The sequence below is a fragment of the Carassius gibelio genome, chromosome A16 (assembly GCF_023724105.1).
Source record: "Carassius gibelio isolate Cgi1373 ecotype wild population from Czech Republic chromosome A16, carGib1.2-hapl.c, whole genome shotgun sequence".
Lineage (NCBI taxonomy): Eukaryota > Metazoa > Chordata > Actinopteri > Cypriniformes > Cyprinidae > Carassius > Carassius gibelio.
The window spans coordinates 13140924-13158389 of NC_068386.1; the positions used below are offsets into that span (position 1 = coordinate 13140924).

The following is a 17466-nucleotide window of genomic DNA, read 5'->3' on the forward strand; positions in this document are numbered from 1 at the left end:
AGAGAAAGAAAAACTTGAAATCACATCATAAGACCCCTTTAGTATAAAATATACATTGTATCGTTTAACTTTAATTATCAAAACACAAACCATTTCAATAAATCTGTTGTGAATAAATCTGTAATTTGTAGCCTATCATTTTATAAATATTTTACGACAACTAAAAATTGCCATTATTGAAGAGCCTGCTTGCAACATTAATCTTGTGGTGTACGAGGAAAAAGAAAGAAAAAAAAATCTATGATTTTTTTTTTTTAATGTTTTTGAAAGTCTACAGGGCCAGTACGGAGGTGGACTCTATAATGGTCTCGCCCACCAAAATTCGAACTCTGTCACCTGATTGGTCGATTTCGAGTCGTGCGTATGCCTCTTTGCGTCCTCTGAGATCGATTCAGCGCACGGCCATGTTAAATCTGTAGACGGAAGAGACAAAAGACCCAACAACAAAGAATTTCTCAAGAAACGTTCGAAGAATTAATCAAAACCACGAAGAATCAAATCCTTCAGAATTCGAAGGTAAAAAACTCGGACATAATTATTATTGAATTAGACAGTTATCTTTCCCAACGTGCATAGCTGGCCTTTCTTTCGCTCTTGTTAGCATCTAGCTAAGCTAACCTGTCTTAACAATGTAACCGCAGGCAGGTTGAGTTAGCATGAGCTTTAATAATATGTTTTAAATCTAGTACAATCTTTATCTCATACGTCAGGAAACGCAGTTCACCGTGTCTCCAAAAAAAATGTGCTGCGTTGTGTCTTCTCATTTAATGTTGTGAACTGCATGCCTGAATTCATGTCTTGAATCAGAAAGAAGAAAACTTTTGTCGATAAACCACTTTTTGTGGTGCTCGTCGGCTAGTTCAGTTAGCTCGGCAAACATCTCCTGACGCACATGCTCACGTTTCGCTTCAGATCTTATCGTTATCTTATCTTAAGGGAAACAGATTTGTTATTAATCCAAATTTGCATACGAATTTCAAGTGTTTCCACACTTTTTACAAGTGTTAGAGCTGTTAGCTAAACGTGATGGTCTTTGTAAGTGAAGTATTATTAATTCATAACGACACCGTGTAATTCTGTTCTATTTGATCTAATAAGTATTTAAAGACGAACTGTGAAGCCCTTTACTTGTTGACAGAAATATTTCATGTTTGATATGACACTCATATTGTATTATATCTTTAATATTTGGCAGGTATTCCAGAGATTCTTCCACTGAAGTGTTCAGGAACTGTGACCGAGAGGAGAAGCCAGAGTGGAAATATTCATGGCCTGTTAACATTATGGACTCGTAATCCTGCATTGAATTTCGGTTTGAAATCCCTCCGTTTGGAGTTTTTCAGCAGGTTAAATAAGAGCAAGAGACACTGAGCAAAGTCTGAAATTCCTCATGACGAAGAGAATACAGGAATTTTAAGAGCACATTAAGAACCTTTTGCTGAGCCTTGTGCTTTTGAATGTAAATACTTTATACCTTTTTTTGGATACCAAAAGGAATACAGAGGGTACTACAGGATTTCTGAAATCCAGCTGTAAAAAAAGAAAAAGAAAAGTGAATACTTTGTGCATTTTCAGGGAGAACGTCAAAAGTGTCTTTTGAAAAGCATTAATAGATTTTTTTGCTAACATGCATTTTTGACAACCCTCGTGTAAGACTTGAATTTTACAAGTACCTGTTTGCTAGTTATTTTGTACATTGGCTATAGGCTTGTTATATATTTATTCATATAAATATAATTTTCTCCTATATTGGGAGAGCTTATTATAAACAATTGTTATACGCCAGGCACTCTTCTTTTTAAGAGGTCTGTACGTACTGGAAACTGTTTACACAAAAGCGCAGTGACCGTAACAGTAAAACAGTTTAACGAACAGCTGAAAGGTAGCACAAAAAAAAGCAAAAATTATTTGTTTGAAACCGTTGAGGAAAACATCTTGACAATGGCTACAGCGAGAACAGAGATCCCTTCTTCAGTCATGCCAATGAGCAAACAGAATGGACAGTCCAAGCCCATGACCCTCCAGTCAGGATCGCTTACTTCCTCGACACAGTCAGGAAAAACACCTGTGATGCCCCAGAAAGGAAGCAGTATACACCAAAGCAGTGGCGGTATCAGGTAATCTTTATTGATTTAAAATAGTTTGAAGAGTCTGGTTCCTTTTGACATTAATTTCTTGCATTCATCATGTCAGTTAAGCTGTTTGTTGTGAATAAGCAACTGTATGAAGTCGAATTGGACTATTTCTTCTAGGTTTGGTGATGACTGGAAGAAGTGCCTGCAGCTTCCACCGAAAGACTTGCGAGTGAGAACCACAGTAAGTTTTGGAACTTGTTTTCTTATTAAAGGGTGATCATTGAATTAGCTGCTGGTCTCCTTATTCCCAGTTTTTTTTTACTTTAAACATCCTCCTTTGACAGGATGTGACTGCAACCAAAGGAAACGAGTTTGAAGATTACTGCCTTAAGAGGGAACTGCTGATGGGCATCTTCGAAATGGGCTGGGAGAAGCCTTCCCCTATCCAGGTAGTTTAACCTGCATCACAGTATGATCCTGTTGCAAAGCTCACACATTTATCTAAACCAGTGTGGTTGATTAGTTTTGTCTGCTTAGCTTATGACTTTTAGAATAGGTGTTGAGCGAACCTGTCTTGAGTTCTGTTTGACCCCCCCCCTGTCTCTGTAGGAAGAGAGTATTCCTATTGTGTTGTCAGGGAGGGACATTCTTGCCCGTGCTAAAAATGGCACAGGTAAAAGCGGAGCCTACCTCATCCCCCTCTTGGAAAGGATTGACCTGAAAAAGGACTATGTTCAAGGTTGGAATATAATATGAAAAGCAAATAAGTTATTTATAATGCATTGATTCTGCCATTTAGGTATCTGGGGTCTGTAAACTTTTTGTGCCCTTGCTTAACAAGGGATGCATTTGATTGATCAAAAATTACAGAATTTTTTAAAATTGGGAATAGGGTTGGGTATCGAATTGCCTCAATACTATTGAGGATTTGAAAAACCTTGTGTTGTTGTTCTGTACTAAACTTTGATAACTAAAGTGTAAATCTCATCTATGTCCGTGAGCCAATAAGCCCACAGCACTAATATGGCATTATTTTAATGACAAATGTCAAGAGCGCATTGTTGTATCGTGAAAGCACGTTAATATAATGCATGAGTGCGAAACTCTCTGCTTACACGTGGATTTCTTTTGCTCTCACACGACACCGGACACTTAACACCTGTTTCTCATCTCAATCAAAGTGTCCAGTGCACTCGCAAGTCTCTCTGTGCTCGTGCACTTGATATTAACGTCATACACAAGATGTGTTTGACTTAAAGCAGCACTGCACAGATCGATCAGTGTTTGACAACTGCGGCCAATGTGTGTTTTGGCTATATAATGTTGCTGAAATATATTTGTAGCCTTTTACATCGAGCTGATCGCTACATCTGCTTAGCATTTTTCATGTAAACACCTTGTATTAATATGAAAATAAGCAGAATCTTATACAAATCGCATACAAATCATATACTATCTTAATCGTGTGTTCATTAGCTTAGTTTCATCTGTAAAATTAAATCCATAATGCTCAAATAAATCAGTGGAAAATGACTTAGAAATTATGATTCTGTCTGAGCTGTGCGTTTTAAAACGAACATGCACTAGTGTAAACGTAGCCTTAAAAGATGTGGAAAGCGAAAACTATCTGAACTTTATTAAAACTATTTGCGTTGGTTAAATTTTTGTTCCTTTGTCCAGTGGCTCAAAAGAGGAGTATTCGAGTCTGTGAAAACGTCAACAAGATGAAAAAATAAAACCGAAGATTTGTTTTCAGGAACCGGTATCAAAGTCTACGTATCAGTATTAAAAATCCGATACCCAGCCAGAATTGTGAATTTGATTACAAATGTACTTTGTTCAAGTGATGGCAAAGCTAAATTTTCGGCAGCCATTACTCTAGTCTGTAGCATCATATGATCCTTCAGAAATTTGCTTCTCAAATATTTCTTATTACTGATATTGACAACAGTTGTGGAAAGTGATGCTTTTTCCACCTTTCAGTATTTTGATGAACACAGTTTAAAAAGAACAGCATTTTATTTAAATTAATACAGTTTTGTAACTATGTAAAAGCCTATAATGGTTACTTTTATTCAGCAAGGACCGATTCAATTGCGCAAAAGTATTTATCAGTCCAAAAACAAAAAATTATTGGTGACCCCAAGCTTTTCAACATCTGTGTATATAAGTTGATTATTTTAATTGATACATTTTTTTTCCTCCACAACTTTATTTTAGCCATAGTGTTTGTACCTACTCGTGAGTTGGCTCTTCAGGTGAGCCAGATAAGTATCAACATGAGCAAGCACCTTGGTGGCGTCAAAGTCATGGCTACAACAGGTGGCACTAACCTGAGGGATGACATCATGCGTCTTGATGAGACTGGTAATTAGAGTCCTCTACTATCTTTGAGTTTACCGGGCTTGAAAAATCTAGTAGTGAATTCAGAACTCCGCATGGGTTATAAAACTTTACAGTAACACGCTGCCAAGTACATACAACAATATTAAAGCACAATAGTTTGCCTAAAGGCAGTGTTTCCCAAATTTTTATTTTTTGGGGGGATGTTACACCTACTGACTTTTTTTCTGAAGTCTTGCCGGACCACAGTCATTTAAGCAGTTCTTAAATTATGCTTCATTGTTCCACAAATCCACACTTCATTATAGTGGGTTCAAGATCTAACATACAGGGCAAGTCATTCTGAGAGTGAATTTAATTTATTTAAAAGAATTTAGAAGTTAAATATACTTGATAAATACAGTTCTCCCTCCCAATGTTTACCATTATATTCTTTTCTCTTCAGTACATGTTATAATAGCAACCCCAGGAAGGATCCTGGACTTGATAAAGAAAGGTGTGGCCAAGGTTGACAAAGCTCAGATGATTGTGATGGATGAGGTGAGAAAAATAATGCAAAGAAAAAAAGGTTGCTTTCCAGCTAAACATATTCTCTGAATGATTGCTAAGATTGAAGTTGGTGGTATCTGATTTTTTTTACAGGCTGATAAGTTGCTTTCTCAAGACTTTGTGGTGCTCATTGAGGACATAATTAGCTTCCTGCCCAAAAAACGGCAGATTCTGCTCTATTCTGCCACGTTCCCCGTCAGTGTGCAGAAGTTTATGGTGAGAGATGTACTTGTATTAACTCCTCTGTTTTTATAACCAGGCTAATCTTTCTAATGTCTTACTATATGCAAGATTATTTCTCATATTTAGATGTCTTGTTTAATCATGCTAAAGGCTCTCTCCTGTTGTGTAGAGCAAACACCTTCAGAAGCCGTATGAGATCAATCTGATGGATGAACTGACACTGAAAGGCATCACTCAGTACTATGCGTATGTGACAGAAAGACAGAAAGTGCACTGTCTCAACACACTGTTCTCCAGGGTAAGTGACCATTCCCTTTATGGACACGCTCTAAATTTGACTGGTGTTTTGCAAGTTCTCCATTTGTTGTATTCCAAAGCGCCTTTAGCATAATACAGTTGAGTAACTGTGTTGTCTTAAAGTCTTTAGGTACTCTATTTCCTCACCTTCTAGGAAAAACAAAATCATTGTCTTTCCTTCTATTTGTTTATTTTATATATTTTCTTTCCTAGCTTCAAATCAACCAGTCAATCATCTTCTGTAACTCCACCCAAAGGGTGGAACTCCTTGCCAAGAAGATCACACAACTTGGCTATTCCTGCTTTTACATCCATGCCAAGATGATGCAGGTCAGCTTCAAAATGCATTAAACCTTGAGGAAATACACTTCTGTTCACTTTTTTTTTTTTTATAAATTAATTTGGAGAGTGGGCATCAAGTTGTTCAAAAGTGACAGTAAATATCTTTTAAATGTTACAAAAGATTTCCATTTCAAATGTTGTTCTTTTGAAATTATGTAGAGAATCCTGAAGAAATGTCACTTGTTTTTACAAAATACTAAGCAGCGCAACTTTTTTTCAACATTCATATTAATAATAAATATTTATTGTGCACCAAATCAGCATATTACACTGAAGACTGGCTGCTAAAAATTCAGCTTTGCCATCACAAAAATTAATTATATTTTTATTTTAAATTGTAATATTTCTCATATATATATATATATATATATATATATATATATATATATATATATATATATATATATATATATATATATATATATATATATATATATATATATATATATATATATTTTTTTTTTTTTTTACTGTATTTTTAATAAATTCAGCCTGGTTTAGTATGAAATAGCTTCTTTCAAAGTCATACAGAGCCCACATTATGAACAGTACTACATGTTCTTGTTGTATGCTGTGTCTTTGTTTTTCTAAATAATTTTATATTAACAAAGGAATACAGAAATCGCGTGTTCCATGACTTCAGAAACGGACTGTGTAGGAACCTGGTCTGCACAGGTACGGATAGCCACATTTGTAGATGTTGTCAGGATATTTCCCCAAGTATTTGCAAGCATTTTTGATGGGATCTTTCCTGTCACAGATCTTTTCACAAGAGGAATTGACATCCAGGCTGTCAATGTAGTCATCAACTTTGACTTCCCCAAAAATGCAGAGACATATCTGCACCGCATCGGTCGATCAGGTAATCAGCTCTGGATTTAACTGGTTATTTGTTGTATGGTTTTCTATTCATCATTTGTTAGTGTTAATTTTTGTGATTGTCTACATCGACAGTGTTTTCTCTATGTTCTCAGGTAGGTACGGTCACCTGGGTTTGGCCATTAACCTGATCACCTCAGAAGATCGTTTCAATCTAAAGGGCATTGAGGACCAGCTGATGACTGACATAAAGCCCATACCCAGCAGCATTGACAAGAGCCTGTATGTGGCGGATTTTCACACCATGAACCCTGATGAAGAGGAGGCTGCTCACAAAGCAGGCGATCTTAATTAACCCTTACCGGTAAGAAGGTCATGTCCTAAAAGACCTGAACTGAAGCACTTCAACTTGTTCTTTTGTACAGACATGACTAAATTGAGTTGGAATATCTCCCTTTCTTTCAGGAGAATAAAAGGACCTATGCTTGGCATTCTGCACAATTTCTACTGAAGACAGGCGCAAAGATGACTCATTTTGTTTGTTTGTTTATTTTCTCACCAAATGCTTCAAGGGTCTGGAACTGCCATGGTAAAATGTGATCAGCTGCCACACATTTAGGGGCTAGTATAAAGTCGTTAGATTTTTTTCTCGATGGACTCACTGAGGCAGCTTACCCCTTTTCCATTTAGAGCAAAATAAGCCACTTTTCTTTGGACCCAGAGCACTGGCGAAGACCATTCACCATCCATAACTGCTTTTCACCAGGATTTCTTTCCCCTTTATTTAACAGAACAATGAAATAGAAAAAGCTGGCAGAAGACGATGCCAAAAACAAATGCCCAAGCTTCACTAGAAATACATTTAGTCTATCCATTGCCTAATGTGGAAGGTTTTGCGCGTTATATAATGATTGGATTTTACTCTGAGCATTACAGTTGATCAGGGAAAACCAAGGAGGCAGTTTAACACATTCACAATGGTCTTCTTTTGGTTGTTTGCAACCTTGCATGTGTGTGTATATATATCGTCTAGAGAGAAGCTTGTGCTTTTGTTCTAATACAAACAGACAGTATTTCGACTTTTTCTTTGGCTAACTTTTGACTTGCCACCATGACATCATTCCCCATAAAAAAAATAAAAATAAACATTCAGCCCCTTTTTAAAGTCATCGTCATACTCCCTTTGGCCATCTCTATTTCTCCAAGTGCCTTACTCTGTTATATACTTCCTCTAGGTAGGAGGGAGCACTGTAGGTGCGTGCTGCAAAAAGCTAAACTCCACTTTGGTCAGGATTGTTTGGTCAAGTTGTTACCTGCTAGATTTATACCTCAAACTCATTTATCGCTTGTTCTCTATTTGACCCACCAGTTTGTTGGTAGTAAACATTACCTAGCTCGGCATTGGCTAGGTGAGCAATAGGTTTGCTTGTCCAACAACCAGGTAACCCAGTTCAGATGTTTGGTGAGGCTGGAGTTTTTTTTTTTTTTTTTTAAACTGGTGGTTAGTTCAATATACTGTTCTTCCCCCACCCCCCATTGAAACGTAAAGTCAGGTTTTGTTTCGATAAAACGGTGTAATGTGATTGATCTGATTCTGTCTTTCCCCTGGTGGTGTCTAATGCACAAAAAAAAACAGACAGAGTAATGTCTTTTACAACATATCAGCACAAATGCTGTGATGAAATGGCAGCTGTAATAAAGTTGGTAGCTCTTGAAATGTAAACTTTTGTGTCCCGTTGTATGTGTTGAATTGTGCTCTCTTTGCCATGTGTTAAGTAGAAGCTGTATGTTTTTCTGCAAGGATTCATGGAAGAATGGCCAAACCTTTTTGCTCCAAATGTTAATGCCAGCCTACCCTGTCCCTTCTCTTTTAAGCAAAATAAAGTCCAGCATATTCTCCAAATGTTTGTCTTCTCTTTCAAGTGCTGGTGTTTTGTCAAAGAAATTAATATGATCACTCCAGTGACTTAATCAGTAAATGTAGCTTAAATGGCGAAGTCATTTCTGCAATCATCTACAGTCTTTAATCTGCAATATTTAAAATTGTTTAAAAAAAAAACTGATTAACTGAGCCTAGTTCAGCGAGTTTTTCACTCTAGCATTTTCCAAATTAACATTAAATGTTTAGAAACTTCAGAAAGCTACACGGCTAAGCCCACGCCATACAAAGTCTGAGCAAGACAAAGGGACAAGTTTCAGAGAAGTTACAACAGAATTGCCTCTTACAACACATTACTGTGGGGCTTTTTGGCCGAAATGGAAGAAACTCTCCAGACATCAATCTTTTAAGCTCTTTACCCTCTGCTTTAGCTTTTGCATCCCAGTAGGACAAATAAGTCTTTCGTTTTAGAGAAATTAAAGTTTATGGTTAAAATATTTGAATGTAAAAATATTAAATATACTATTTCTCTCAATTTTGAATTAGCTGAAAAAAAAAAAAAAAAATATATATATATATATATATATATATATATATATATATATATATATATATATAAACAATCAAAAACATAAATAGAAAATCTACAATAGTATCTCAGTGATACTAAAATAATACTTATTCAAAAACAACGTTTTGTTTTTTAGGAAGCAACTGCTCTGTTAACGTCGCTGTCGTCTATTTTTTAATTGTAATGTTAAGGTAACACTATGAAAACATGCATGAATAAAGAATAAATGCAAAAGTACATGTCCAGATCATACCCTTGAAGACTAACTTGAGTGGAGAACAAGACATGAACCCTCGCGTTTCCTTCCCCGGTGACCTCACGATGACGCCATACTCAGTATCCAATTATCAGGAAGTTGTGGTGTATTTTATCCAATGATCTCTTAATACAGCCGGAATGGGCGGGCCAAGACGTCGAGTATGTAGGTTGTCCCTTACATCCTACCGGTGCCGTACTTCAGCCGTTTAACTGGACTGCATTGCTAAACGTGAGTATAGCACGAGGCCTGCAAATGCTTACATAAACTGTATTCATTCATTTGCTATTAATTAATCCGCCGTATATGGATGGAAATTAATCTCCAGATAGTATATATTACAGCCTCTTTCTCGCGTCTCACTCACTCTTTATTTCACAACATAGCATGTTAGCTAGCTAGTTAGCTAGCATTAACCTTAGCTTACCTGCTATTTAGCTAATGAGGCGTGAATGAAGCTCCACATGCCTAGAGCACTTCTGTTCTCTAGTGAGCCAGATAACGTTACTAGTTTCTAGATTCTAGGCTTTCAAGCCTAGAGAGTCACCGCTAAATTAACGTTAGTTGTCAACTGTGTAAACCTGGCGAGATCTAAGGTTTTCATTTGGTTTTGACAGTTGGCAAGTTTTGGAACCAGAAATATGTTGTGTACTGCCAGTCTTTATCTGTAGTAACGTGACCTTTTGCCCTATTGTTGTTGTCAGTGGATGTTATTTCAATGTTATTGTACTGTTCTGTTTTTCTTAAGCATGGGCAGTGTGTTGGCTGCCAGCTCCCCAAACCCACCCCCAGCCTCAGGGGGTGGCAGTGCCCCAGGGGGTGCAGGTCTAGTGACTGTACCTCCAGGTTTCACCATGCCCCCAGTGTCTGCAGTCCCATCCTCCTCAGGCACACAAGGGCAGCCCGGGACAGATGCAGAGTCCTCTCTCCCCAACCCGGGTACATTTGAGGAGTGTCATCGCAAATGCAAAGGTTTGTCTTCGGCTCATTTTCTGTCAAACCTTCTGCAGTTGTATAATCTGTATTATATTGCTTAGTCTTTTTGTCTGCTTCTCAGAGGTCTTCCCTTTGCAGATGGAGGGGGTACGATTGGTTGTCAACAAGGGCTTGAGTAATCACTTCCAGGTCAGTTATCACGCAATTCTGTTTTTACCACTAAAAAGAAGTGAAAGATCAAAAGACAAAACTATATATCACATCTTCATGTGCTTCCTCAGGTTAGTCACACAATTACTCTAAGCACCTTGGGGGACTCGGGTTACAGATTCGGAGCTACGTACGTGGGCAGCAAGCAGACAGGACCTGCAGAGGTGAGCCTTTTAATTGCTTTTTCCCGACTAGTGTTTTTCTCTCAGTTTGATATACAGAAAACAGAAGATATAAAAAAATATTTATTTAAAATATGAATAAAAACTGTAATAGTATCTCAATGATTCTATGAAATAAAAACTAACAAAAGAATAATTAATAAAAATAATAATTTTCAAAGTATTAATAAAAGTAATGGTATTTTAATGATAATAAAATAACAGAAAAAAATCTCAATTATAATTACAATTATAATTTTTATTATAATATTCTCTTTGAAGCAATTCATTCACAAGACATTAAAAAAATTAATTACAGTGGTCCAATAATTATGTAATAAAAAAAACGGAAGTTTGAAGTCTGAAGTTAGTAAATCCTAATTCCTAATCCTAGTAAATCCTATGACACCCATATATTTATGTACAACGGCACCACTCTCACCATTTTTTCTGTCAACTAACTATACCAATATTGTTTCAGAATGAAATGCTGAGATGCCTTTGTTTTTGTTTATTTTAAATCTGTCCCCCTCAGTCTTTTCCGGTCATGGTAGGTGACATGGACAACACGGGAAGTTTAAACGCACAGATCATCCATCAGCTTGCCAGCCGCATTCGCACTAAAGTGGCAATGCAGGTACGTATGACTTTACAGTCATGTTCACAAACTATGAAAGGGAATCAGCAGATCCTATACATGACATAGTTTTTATGTGACACAGATATATTGTACAATTAATGTAAGCTGGACCAGTTTTGAGCTGAACTGGTTGGTCTCGTATTGTGAGCAAAATCATTTCAGAAAAAATATGGCAAGAAGTAAAAAACATTTTATGAGACTTAAGAAGTTTATCCCAATCAAATGATCTAATGTTTCTTACAATTGCAGCTTTGTCCAGAAATCTGCTGTTGTGTAAATGAGATGCGGTGCTGTTATTAATGGCCTGAATAAATGATGTCTTACAGACGCAGCAACACAAGTTTGTAAACTGGCAGTGTGATACAGAATACCGTGGTGATGACTTCACAGCTTCTGTTACTCTTGGCAACCCAGATGTTCTCGTTGGATCTGGTAACATACCTTGCAGTTGTTGTAGTCCATGACTGTCAAGTTCCAAAAATACTATACAATACGATTTCAATGTTGTTTATTTTTTTGTTTTTTTTTATGCAATATTTCCAATATACACTACCATTCAAAAGTTTGTGGCCGTAGGATTTTTTAATAGTTTGATGGGGAATAGACCGAAATGTGAATTATTGACTGATAATCTGTCTTCTGTAGAAGCTTACATTTACATTTGTTCTGTTAGGTATCCTTGTGGCGCACTACCTCCAGTCCTTGTCTCCCGCTTTGGTATTGGGTGGTGAACTGGTCTATCACAGGAGGCCAGGAGAAGAGGGCACAGTCACATCATTTGTGGGCAGATACACAGGTGGTCATTTATTTGCAGATCATTCTCTGTCACATTTATTTAAGGATTGGCAAAAATCAGGATTTGATTGAATGTGCTGATGGGACCTGTATGTTTTTCATCTTCAGGTAGTAACTATGTCGCCACTTTGACTGTTGGAGGAGCTGGTGCACATGCGTCTTATTACCACAAAGCCAATGACCAGGTACTTCATACAGTAAAGAGATGTGTTAAAGGACAGATTTCTTACTCAAGGTAACACTCTTTGTATGTTAAACTCTCTCTTATGTATTTAAACCCCTCCTACAGCTCCAGATTGGGGTCGAGTTTGAGGCCAGCACACGGATGCAGGACACAAGCGTGTCGTTTGGTTATCAGTTGGATGTACCTAAAGCAAATCTGCTTTTTAAAGGTATTGAAAACCCCTTCTTGAACTTCCTGAATTTACTTTCATACTTTTGTGTAGGGCTGCACGATTTGGGGAATCAAGCTGATTGTGATCTGTCTGATTAAAAATTACGATTTAAAATGTGACAAAATGGCTATAAGAGGGCTATCAGTATGGCTATAAAATAATAATGATGTATTAGTTTGTATTAGTAGTATTTTTATTTCTTAATAAGATATAAAAAAACAAAAGAAATACTAATATTGCAATTAGGGCTGGACGATGAAATAACAATTATTATCGAGATGGAATTTTCCTCAAGTAAATTCAATAAATGTTCAATGTAATGTTTCCATTATTCCTGTTAAGTCCAAATAGCAGCGCAGATGTGCTAGCTTGCTGAAGTCTCAATCGCACAACCACTAAATGGTGCTGTGAGAGCCAGTGTGTAGTCCTTGAATACACTTTGGGATTGAGAAGTGTATTATAGGTTTGATAGACAAGATATTTGGTGCATATTGTGGCTTCAAATTAATGTTAAAATGATCTAAACTCAGAGCAGATACAGAGATCTCCATGGAGCAGCATGCACTGTGACTGGAGCCACCTTGAGGAGCTCAAACTCCAGAGGATAATGAGATTCTCAGGCTTAAGAACACAGTGCCATGCTTTGTGCAGACCTGAATTGTGCAGACCTACTTTCGTGCTTGTTTCTTTTTGGTTCTATTGCTAAGCTTCTCTCTCCTCTTCTTGTTCTTCAGGTTCTTTAGATAGCAACTGGGTGGTGGGAGCGACGCTGGAAAAGAAGCTAGTTCCCCTTCCTCTATCGTTAGCTTTAGGCGCCTTCCTTAACCACCGCAAGAACAAGTTTCAGTGTGGCTTCGGCATCACCATCGGATAGAAGAGCCATGGCGATTTAAGAATCTCAACAGATACAACCCTCCACCACGCTTGGACCGGTGCAAAGAGACATGGGGACATGGACCAACACTGAAACGGACTCAGAGACTCCCAGTATTAGCGTGTCGAACCTTCACAAGGACAGACAAGGACACCGAGCTCACAGGACTGTCCAGCAGAGCTCTCATCAATCGAAATGTTCAGTTACCTGATAAACAGACAGTCATATAAGGTTTGTTTTTAAAAGCACATCATGTGAAAGAAATATGTCTGGTATGTGTAACATCACGTGTTTTGTAAGGACGTATACATCCATATTCACAGTATGAGTTGACATGTTTTTGCTTTTTTTTTTTTTTGCCTTTTGAGACAATTTTTTTTTTTTTTTTTCATTCAACGGGTTTCTTAAGGGCCAAAGATTTGCGCCCTCTCCATTTTTTTTGATTTATGGAAAAAAAAAACTTTTCTTGGTCTGTATAAATGTGGCCGGGTGGTGCGTTTTCTTTTTCTTTTTTTTTTTTACTTGTTAATGTAAAAATACAATGATTTAATATTCATTAATTCACTCGATGAAATGCTGTTTGTCAAAATTATGAAAATTCAATGCATGGGAAGCTCTGGAGTTAAAGAATGGGTTGTTTAAGTCGACGCCTGTGTCCCTTTGTCTCTCATAACTGATCACAAAGAACCGGTGAGAATTTTGATCATGAGGTCCTCTTCCTGTATTTGTCTGTTAGGGTCCTAGGGCCAAATTCGGATGCTGGTTTAATATTTACCGGGCATAACAAATCAAGACTGTCCTTTTTATGTGTCTGGACATAAAATGCGTCACTGAATTTTCCACATGGAAGAATTTCCAAAGTTTGTATTGTTTTAATTAGTTGTTGTACACAAGGTTTTTGGGGCAGTCAAAGCGTTGGTGCAGATACTGTAATAAACCTGTACAATTTAAGCTGGTTTTAATGGCCAGTGGAGTTTTTCATGTCTCGTGCTGATTTCATGTGTTTGTGGCCTGGCTTTCGGCCTGATTCTAATGGATGATTTTACAGTGCAATTATGTTGAATAAATATTTGGTTGTGAATTGAGTTTTGAAAAGAAGCAGGTTTTAAATTTCATTGCCGTACTCTGTTTGACTAAGGATTGAAGGTTAAAATGCCTAGTTCATCTGAGGTTTGACTGTGAGGCAATATGAGAACGAATATACAAAGGTTTATTTAAAAAATGTCAGCATTGACAAGCACAGTGTCTTCATTTTTATATTACAAACATGAACTTTAAATGTGTTATATATTAACTATAACATGAGCCAAAGTTTACAACAAAACTCCAGTTGTACATTTCAACATTCAGGCAAAACCATTTTTCCATTAAAGACGGAACAACTATAACATCTGCAGGACTGATTTAGTCAAATTAGGTTTTTCCGCTCTGTCTCTTGTGGTTCTGAATCATTCTCTTCATGAGCAAATCCAGCTCGAGGTCTGACTGCTGAACATCTGTGTTTCCACAGCCAACCTTAGGACAGCTGTGAAGAAGGACAGAAAGGTTGCCATCAGTGGCTGTTATGTTATTCTATACACTACGGTTCAAATGATGCTTTAAATTGATCAAAAGTGAAAGTAAAGAATTTTACAATGTTACAAAAATATTATTTCAAATAAATGTTTAGAACTTTCAACATACTTTTGGATGCTGAAAAAATGGTGCCTTCCACAATTATTTTAAGTGGCGATAACACTGGTATAACTTCAAGATTTAATAAATAACTTTTTTAGCAGCAAATCTGAATATAAGAATGTTTTCTGAAGGATCATGTGACACTGAAGGCATAATTAAAACAGAAAATAGTGGTAACATTATAATAAGTATACACTACTAGTACTTAAAAATCATTAAACTATACGTTAATTAATTCATAGTTTATAAACAATAGTTAATACCGTACATTAGTAGACTACAAATGGTGAGTTCTTCATTTATTAAATAAATAACACAATTATTATTGTTTACTTGGCTCATAGTAAAGGCATTGTTCATTGTTAATAAGGAGTGAATAGTTTTCACTTCAGATAAGGTCAAAGAAAAATGGGAAAATGTAATTTAATAATATCCAGTGTTGCTTAAAATGTTTACAAATACTGTACATTAAAGACACACACTGGCATATGTGTTTTACAGGGACTCGTCATAGGTGCAATGGTTTTTGTACTGTACAAACTGTATATTCTATCTTCAAAAACATTTTAAAATCTTACCGACCCCAAACATTTGAATGGTTGTATAAGTGTATGAAGCTCAAATATAAATAGAGAACACATAAAAAAATGCATAGTAAATGTATATGGGAATTATGCATAGTTACTGTATACTTATTTGGGACAACAAAGACAGAACTGAGCAGTGGCTACATACCGAAATTTCTTCTTATTTTTGTGCTTAGCCTTTATCATTTCAAGTACAGCCTCTTGGTCATAGTGATGACCGCATTTCTTGTTTTTCACTGGATTGACCATTTCAACCTGTCAGAACAAGGAACAGTAAAAAAAAAAAGTTTGAATGATATGACACTTGTGATTACACAACTAATAACGCACAAAACACCACTACACTGTGAACGTTTAACTCAAGGGCTTGCACACATGATGATGTGAAATGATGCTGCTGTTTACCTGGGTGAGAGGGCAGGTGAAGTTTGTCTGGCTCTGTGTTACAGCAATGTCCTCATCAAACTCCTCCTCTTCATTCTCAGCAGCAGTTTGACCTGCTGCATATACAATACGCATAAATATACATTTAGGAACAGCATCACCTCACTTATAACATGCAGGCTTTGTGAATGCTGTGTTGTGAAAAGAGGGGAGTTCCTCACCTTGCATGGCATATTTCCTGACACTGTCTCTGAAGGCAACAACCTTGCTGTGTCTTTGCAGGTCTGCATCTGTAACTCCAGCTGTAAGCTCGGTGAAACGCTCCTTTACGGCGTTTCTCAGATGAAACATGGCGTCGGGAGGTTCACGTCTGACCTACAGAACACACGAGTGAAAGCCACGGTGACTCTTGACAAAGACTTTGTGTCAATGAAACACCGGTGACAGTCAATGAGACAAACCTGAGCAGTCTTCTCATCAACAGACTCCACAAAACAACTGATTTCTCTGTCCAGTCTGGAGCACTCCAGAATCATTTCCTCCAGCTTTTTCAGAGCTGGACTGTTATCCATACCTGAAACAGACAAAGGTAAAGTGCTATGTCCAAAAGAAAGCTGAATTTTCAGCAGCCATTACTTCAGTCTTCGAAGTCACATGATCTTTCAGAAATTATTCACCTTGTGCTTCAACTATTCCCAGTGCAACATCTGATACCATGTCCATACAAGCTCCGATATCGTCTTGACATGACTTCAGAGTGGACAAAGTGGACTGCACTGAACTTAGAGACATATCTGGAAGCTATAGGACTGCTGGAGAGGGGAAAAAAAGCATAAATTCAATCCACAAACTCACGTGCTGCTTACACATTGACTCGTTTGTCAAACGTGCTTTGAAAAGAACATTTAAAGGTATAGTCTACCAGATAAAATAATAATAATTTCATCCTCGTGTTCTTCTGACTTTCTTTCTTCAATTGAACACAAGAAGATAAGACAAAATATAACAACCTCTATCACCATTTACTTTTATTAAATGGGAAAAGATATTTGAATCATATATAGATAAATGACTGGTTAACGTTACTGAGAATGAAGAATTTGGAAGTGAATAATGAAGATAAATAATGACATTTTCAATGAAATCTCTTTAAAGAAATTGACTTACAATTTTTTATTTAACTGGTAGGCTATATAATTTTCTTAAAACATTCAAACTACTTATCTGCGATATTTTTGCAAATATAATCACATAAAATGATAAGAAACCTTCGCTTCACCAGAAGTAGCGCCACAAAGTAGCCGTTTCCGGTTTCAAAACGCCTCGAATGAGACGTCAACATAAAAGACTTCTAACGATTTCATAAAATTCTCACTACTTTACACATAACGGTGGTAAATTATGTGAATACAACCCATATAAATTATTTAAACAAAAAACTACATTTTTAAATATCTGCGTTTAGCTAATAAGCATTTTGTTTCGAATTCGAA

The 17466-nt window shown here is 36.8% G+C and overlaps 3 protein-coding genes across 5 annotated transcripts; 2 read left to right on the plus strand and 1 right to left on the minus strand.

Moving 5' to 3' along the window:
* The first annotated feature begins 351 nt into the window (after positions 1-351).
* Positions 352-8511, plus strand: LOC128030845 (probable ATP-dependent RNA helicase ddx6). The gene is made up of 14 exons (XM_052618888.1): positions 352-516; positions 1196-2117; positions 2253-2316; positions 2420-2524; positions 2685-2814; positions 4296-4442; positions 4864-4958; positions 5061-5183; positions 5320-5448; positions 5661-5777; positions 6401-6464; positions 6550-6651; positions 6764-6972; positions 7074-8511. The coding sequence occupies exons 2-13, from the start codon at positions 1942-1944 to the stop codon at positions 6961-6963; spliced, it is 1452 nt and encodes a 483-aa protein (XP_052474848.1). The 5' UTR covers positions 352-516; positions 1196-1941; the 3' UTR covers positions 6964-6972; positions 7074-8511.
* Positions 8512-9451: 940 nt separating this feature from the next.
* On the plus strand, positions 9452-14410 carry LOC128030672 (mitochondrial import receptor subunit TOM40 homolog). The gene is made up of 10 exons (XM_052618480.1): positions 9452-9545; positions 10063-10286; positions 10372-10439; positions 10532-10624; positions 11157-11258; positions 11588-11693; positions 11935-12057; positions 12165-12241; positions 12346-12448; positions 13186-14410. The coding sequence occupies exons 2-10, from the start codon at positions 10064-10066 to the stop codon at positions 13323-13325; spliced, it is 1035 nt and encodes a 344-aa protein (XP_052474440.1). The 5' UTR covers positions 9452-9545; position 10063; the 3' UTR covers positions 13326-14410.
* A 104-nt stretch (positions 14411-14514) lies between these two features.
* LOC128030674 (E3 SUMO-protein ligase NSE2-like) lies at positions 14515-17460 on the minus strand. 3 transcript variants are annotated; one of them, XM_052618484.1, is made up of 7 exons: positions 17242-17460; positions 16651-16782; positions 16435-16547; positions 16195-16348; positions 15995-16089; positions 15738-15844; positions 14515-14850 (listed from the first exon to the last, which is right to left on the minus strand). In XM_052618484.1, the coding sequence occupies exons 2-7, from the start codon at positions 16763-16765 to the stop codon at positions 14739-14741; spliced, it is 696 nt and encodes a 231-aa protein (XP_052474444.1). In that variant the 5' UTR covers positions 16766-16782; positions 17242-17460; the 3' UTR covers positions 14515-14738. The 3 variants fall into 3 exon arrangements, with proteins under 3 accessions (XP_052474444.1, XP_052474445.1, XP_052474443.1); XM_052618485.1 differs by having other exon boundaries at positions 15995-16086; positions 16651-16785; XM_052618483.1 differs by having other exon boundaries at positions 16651-16785.
* Positions 17461-17466: the final 6 nt, after the last annotated feature.

Bases quoted from the DNA above. Each gene is read 5' to 3' on its own strand.
- LOC128030845 (XM_052618888.1), top strand. From the start codon at position 1,942: ATGGCTACAGCGAGAACAGAGATCCCTTCTTCAGTCATGCCAATGAGC. The intron at 2,525-2,684 runs GTAGTTTAACCT...CTGTCTCTGTAG, and splicing joins AGAAGCCTTCCCCTATCCAG to GAAGAGAGTATTCCTATTGT. The intron at 4,959-5,060 runs GTGAGAAAAATA...TTTTTTTTACAG, and splicing joins AGATGATTGTGATGGATGAG to GCTGATAAGTTGCTTTCTCA.
- LOC128030672 (XM_052618480.1), top strand. From the start codon at position 10,064: ATGGGCAGTGTGTTGGCTGCCAGCTCCCCAAACCCACCCCCAGCCTCA. The intron at 10,440-10,531 runs GTCAGTTATCAC...GTGCTTCCTCAG, and splicing joins GCTTGAGTAATCACTTCCAG to GTTAGTCACACAATTACTCT. The intron at 12,058-12,164 runs GTGGTCATTTAT...TTTCATCTTCAG, and splicing joins ATTTGTGGGCAGATACACAG to GTAGTAACTATGTCGCCACT.
- LOC128030674 (XM_052618484.1), bottom strand. From the start codon at position 16,765: ATGTCTCTAAGTTCAGTGCAGTCCACTTTGTCCACTCTGAAGTCATGT. The intron at 16,349-16,434 runs GTTTGTCTCATT...TGTGTTCTGTAG, and splicing joins TTGATGAGAAGACTGCTCAG to GTCAGACGTGAACCTCCCGA. The intron at 14,851-15,737 runs GTATGTAGCCAC...CCTTCTTCACAG, and splicing joins AAAAATAAGAAGAAATTTCG to CTGTCCTAAGGTTGGCTGTG.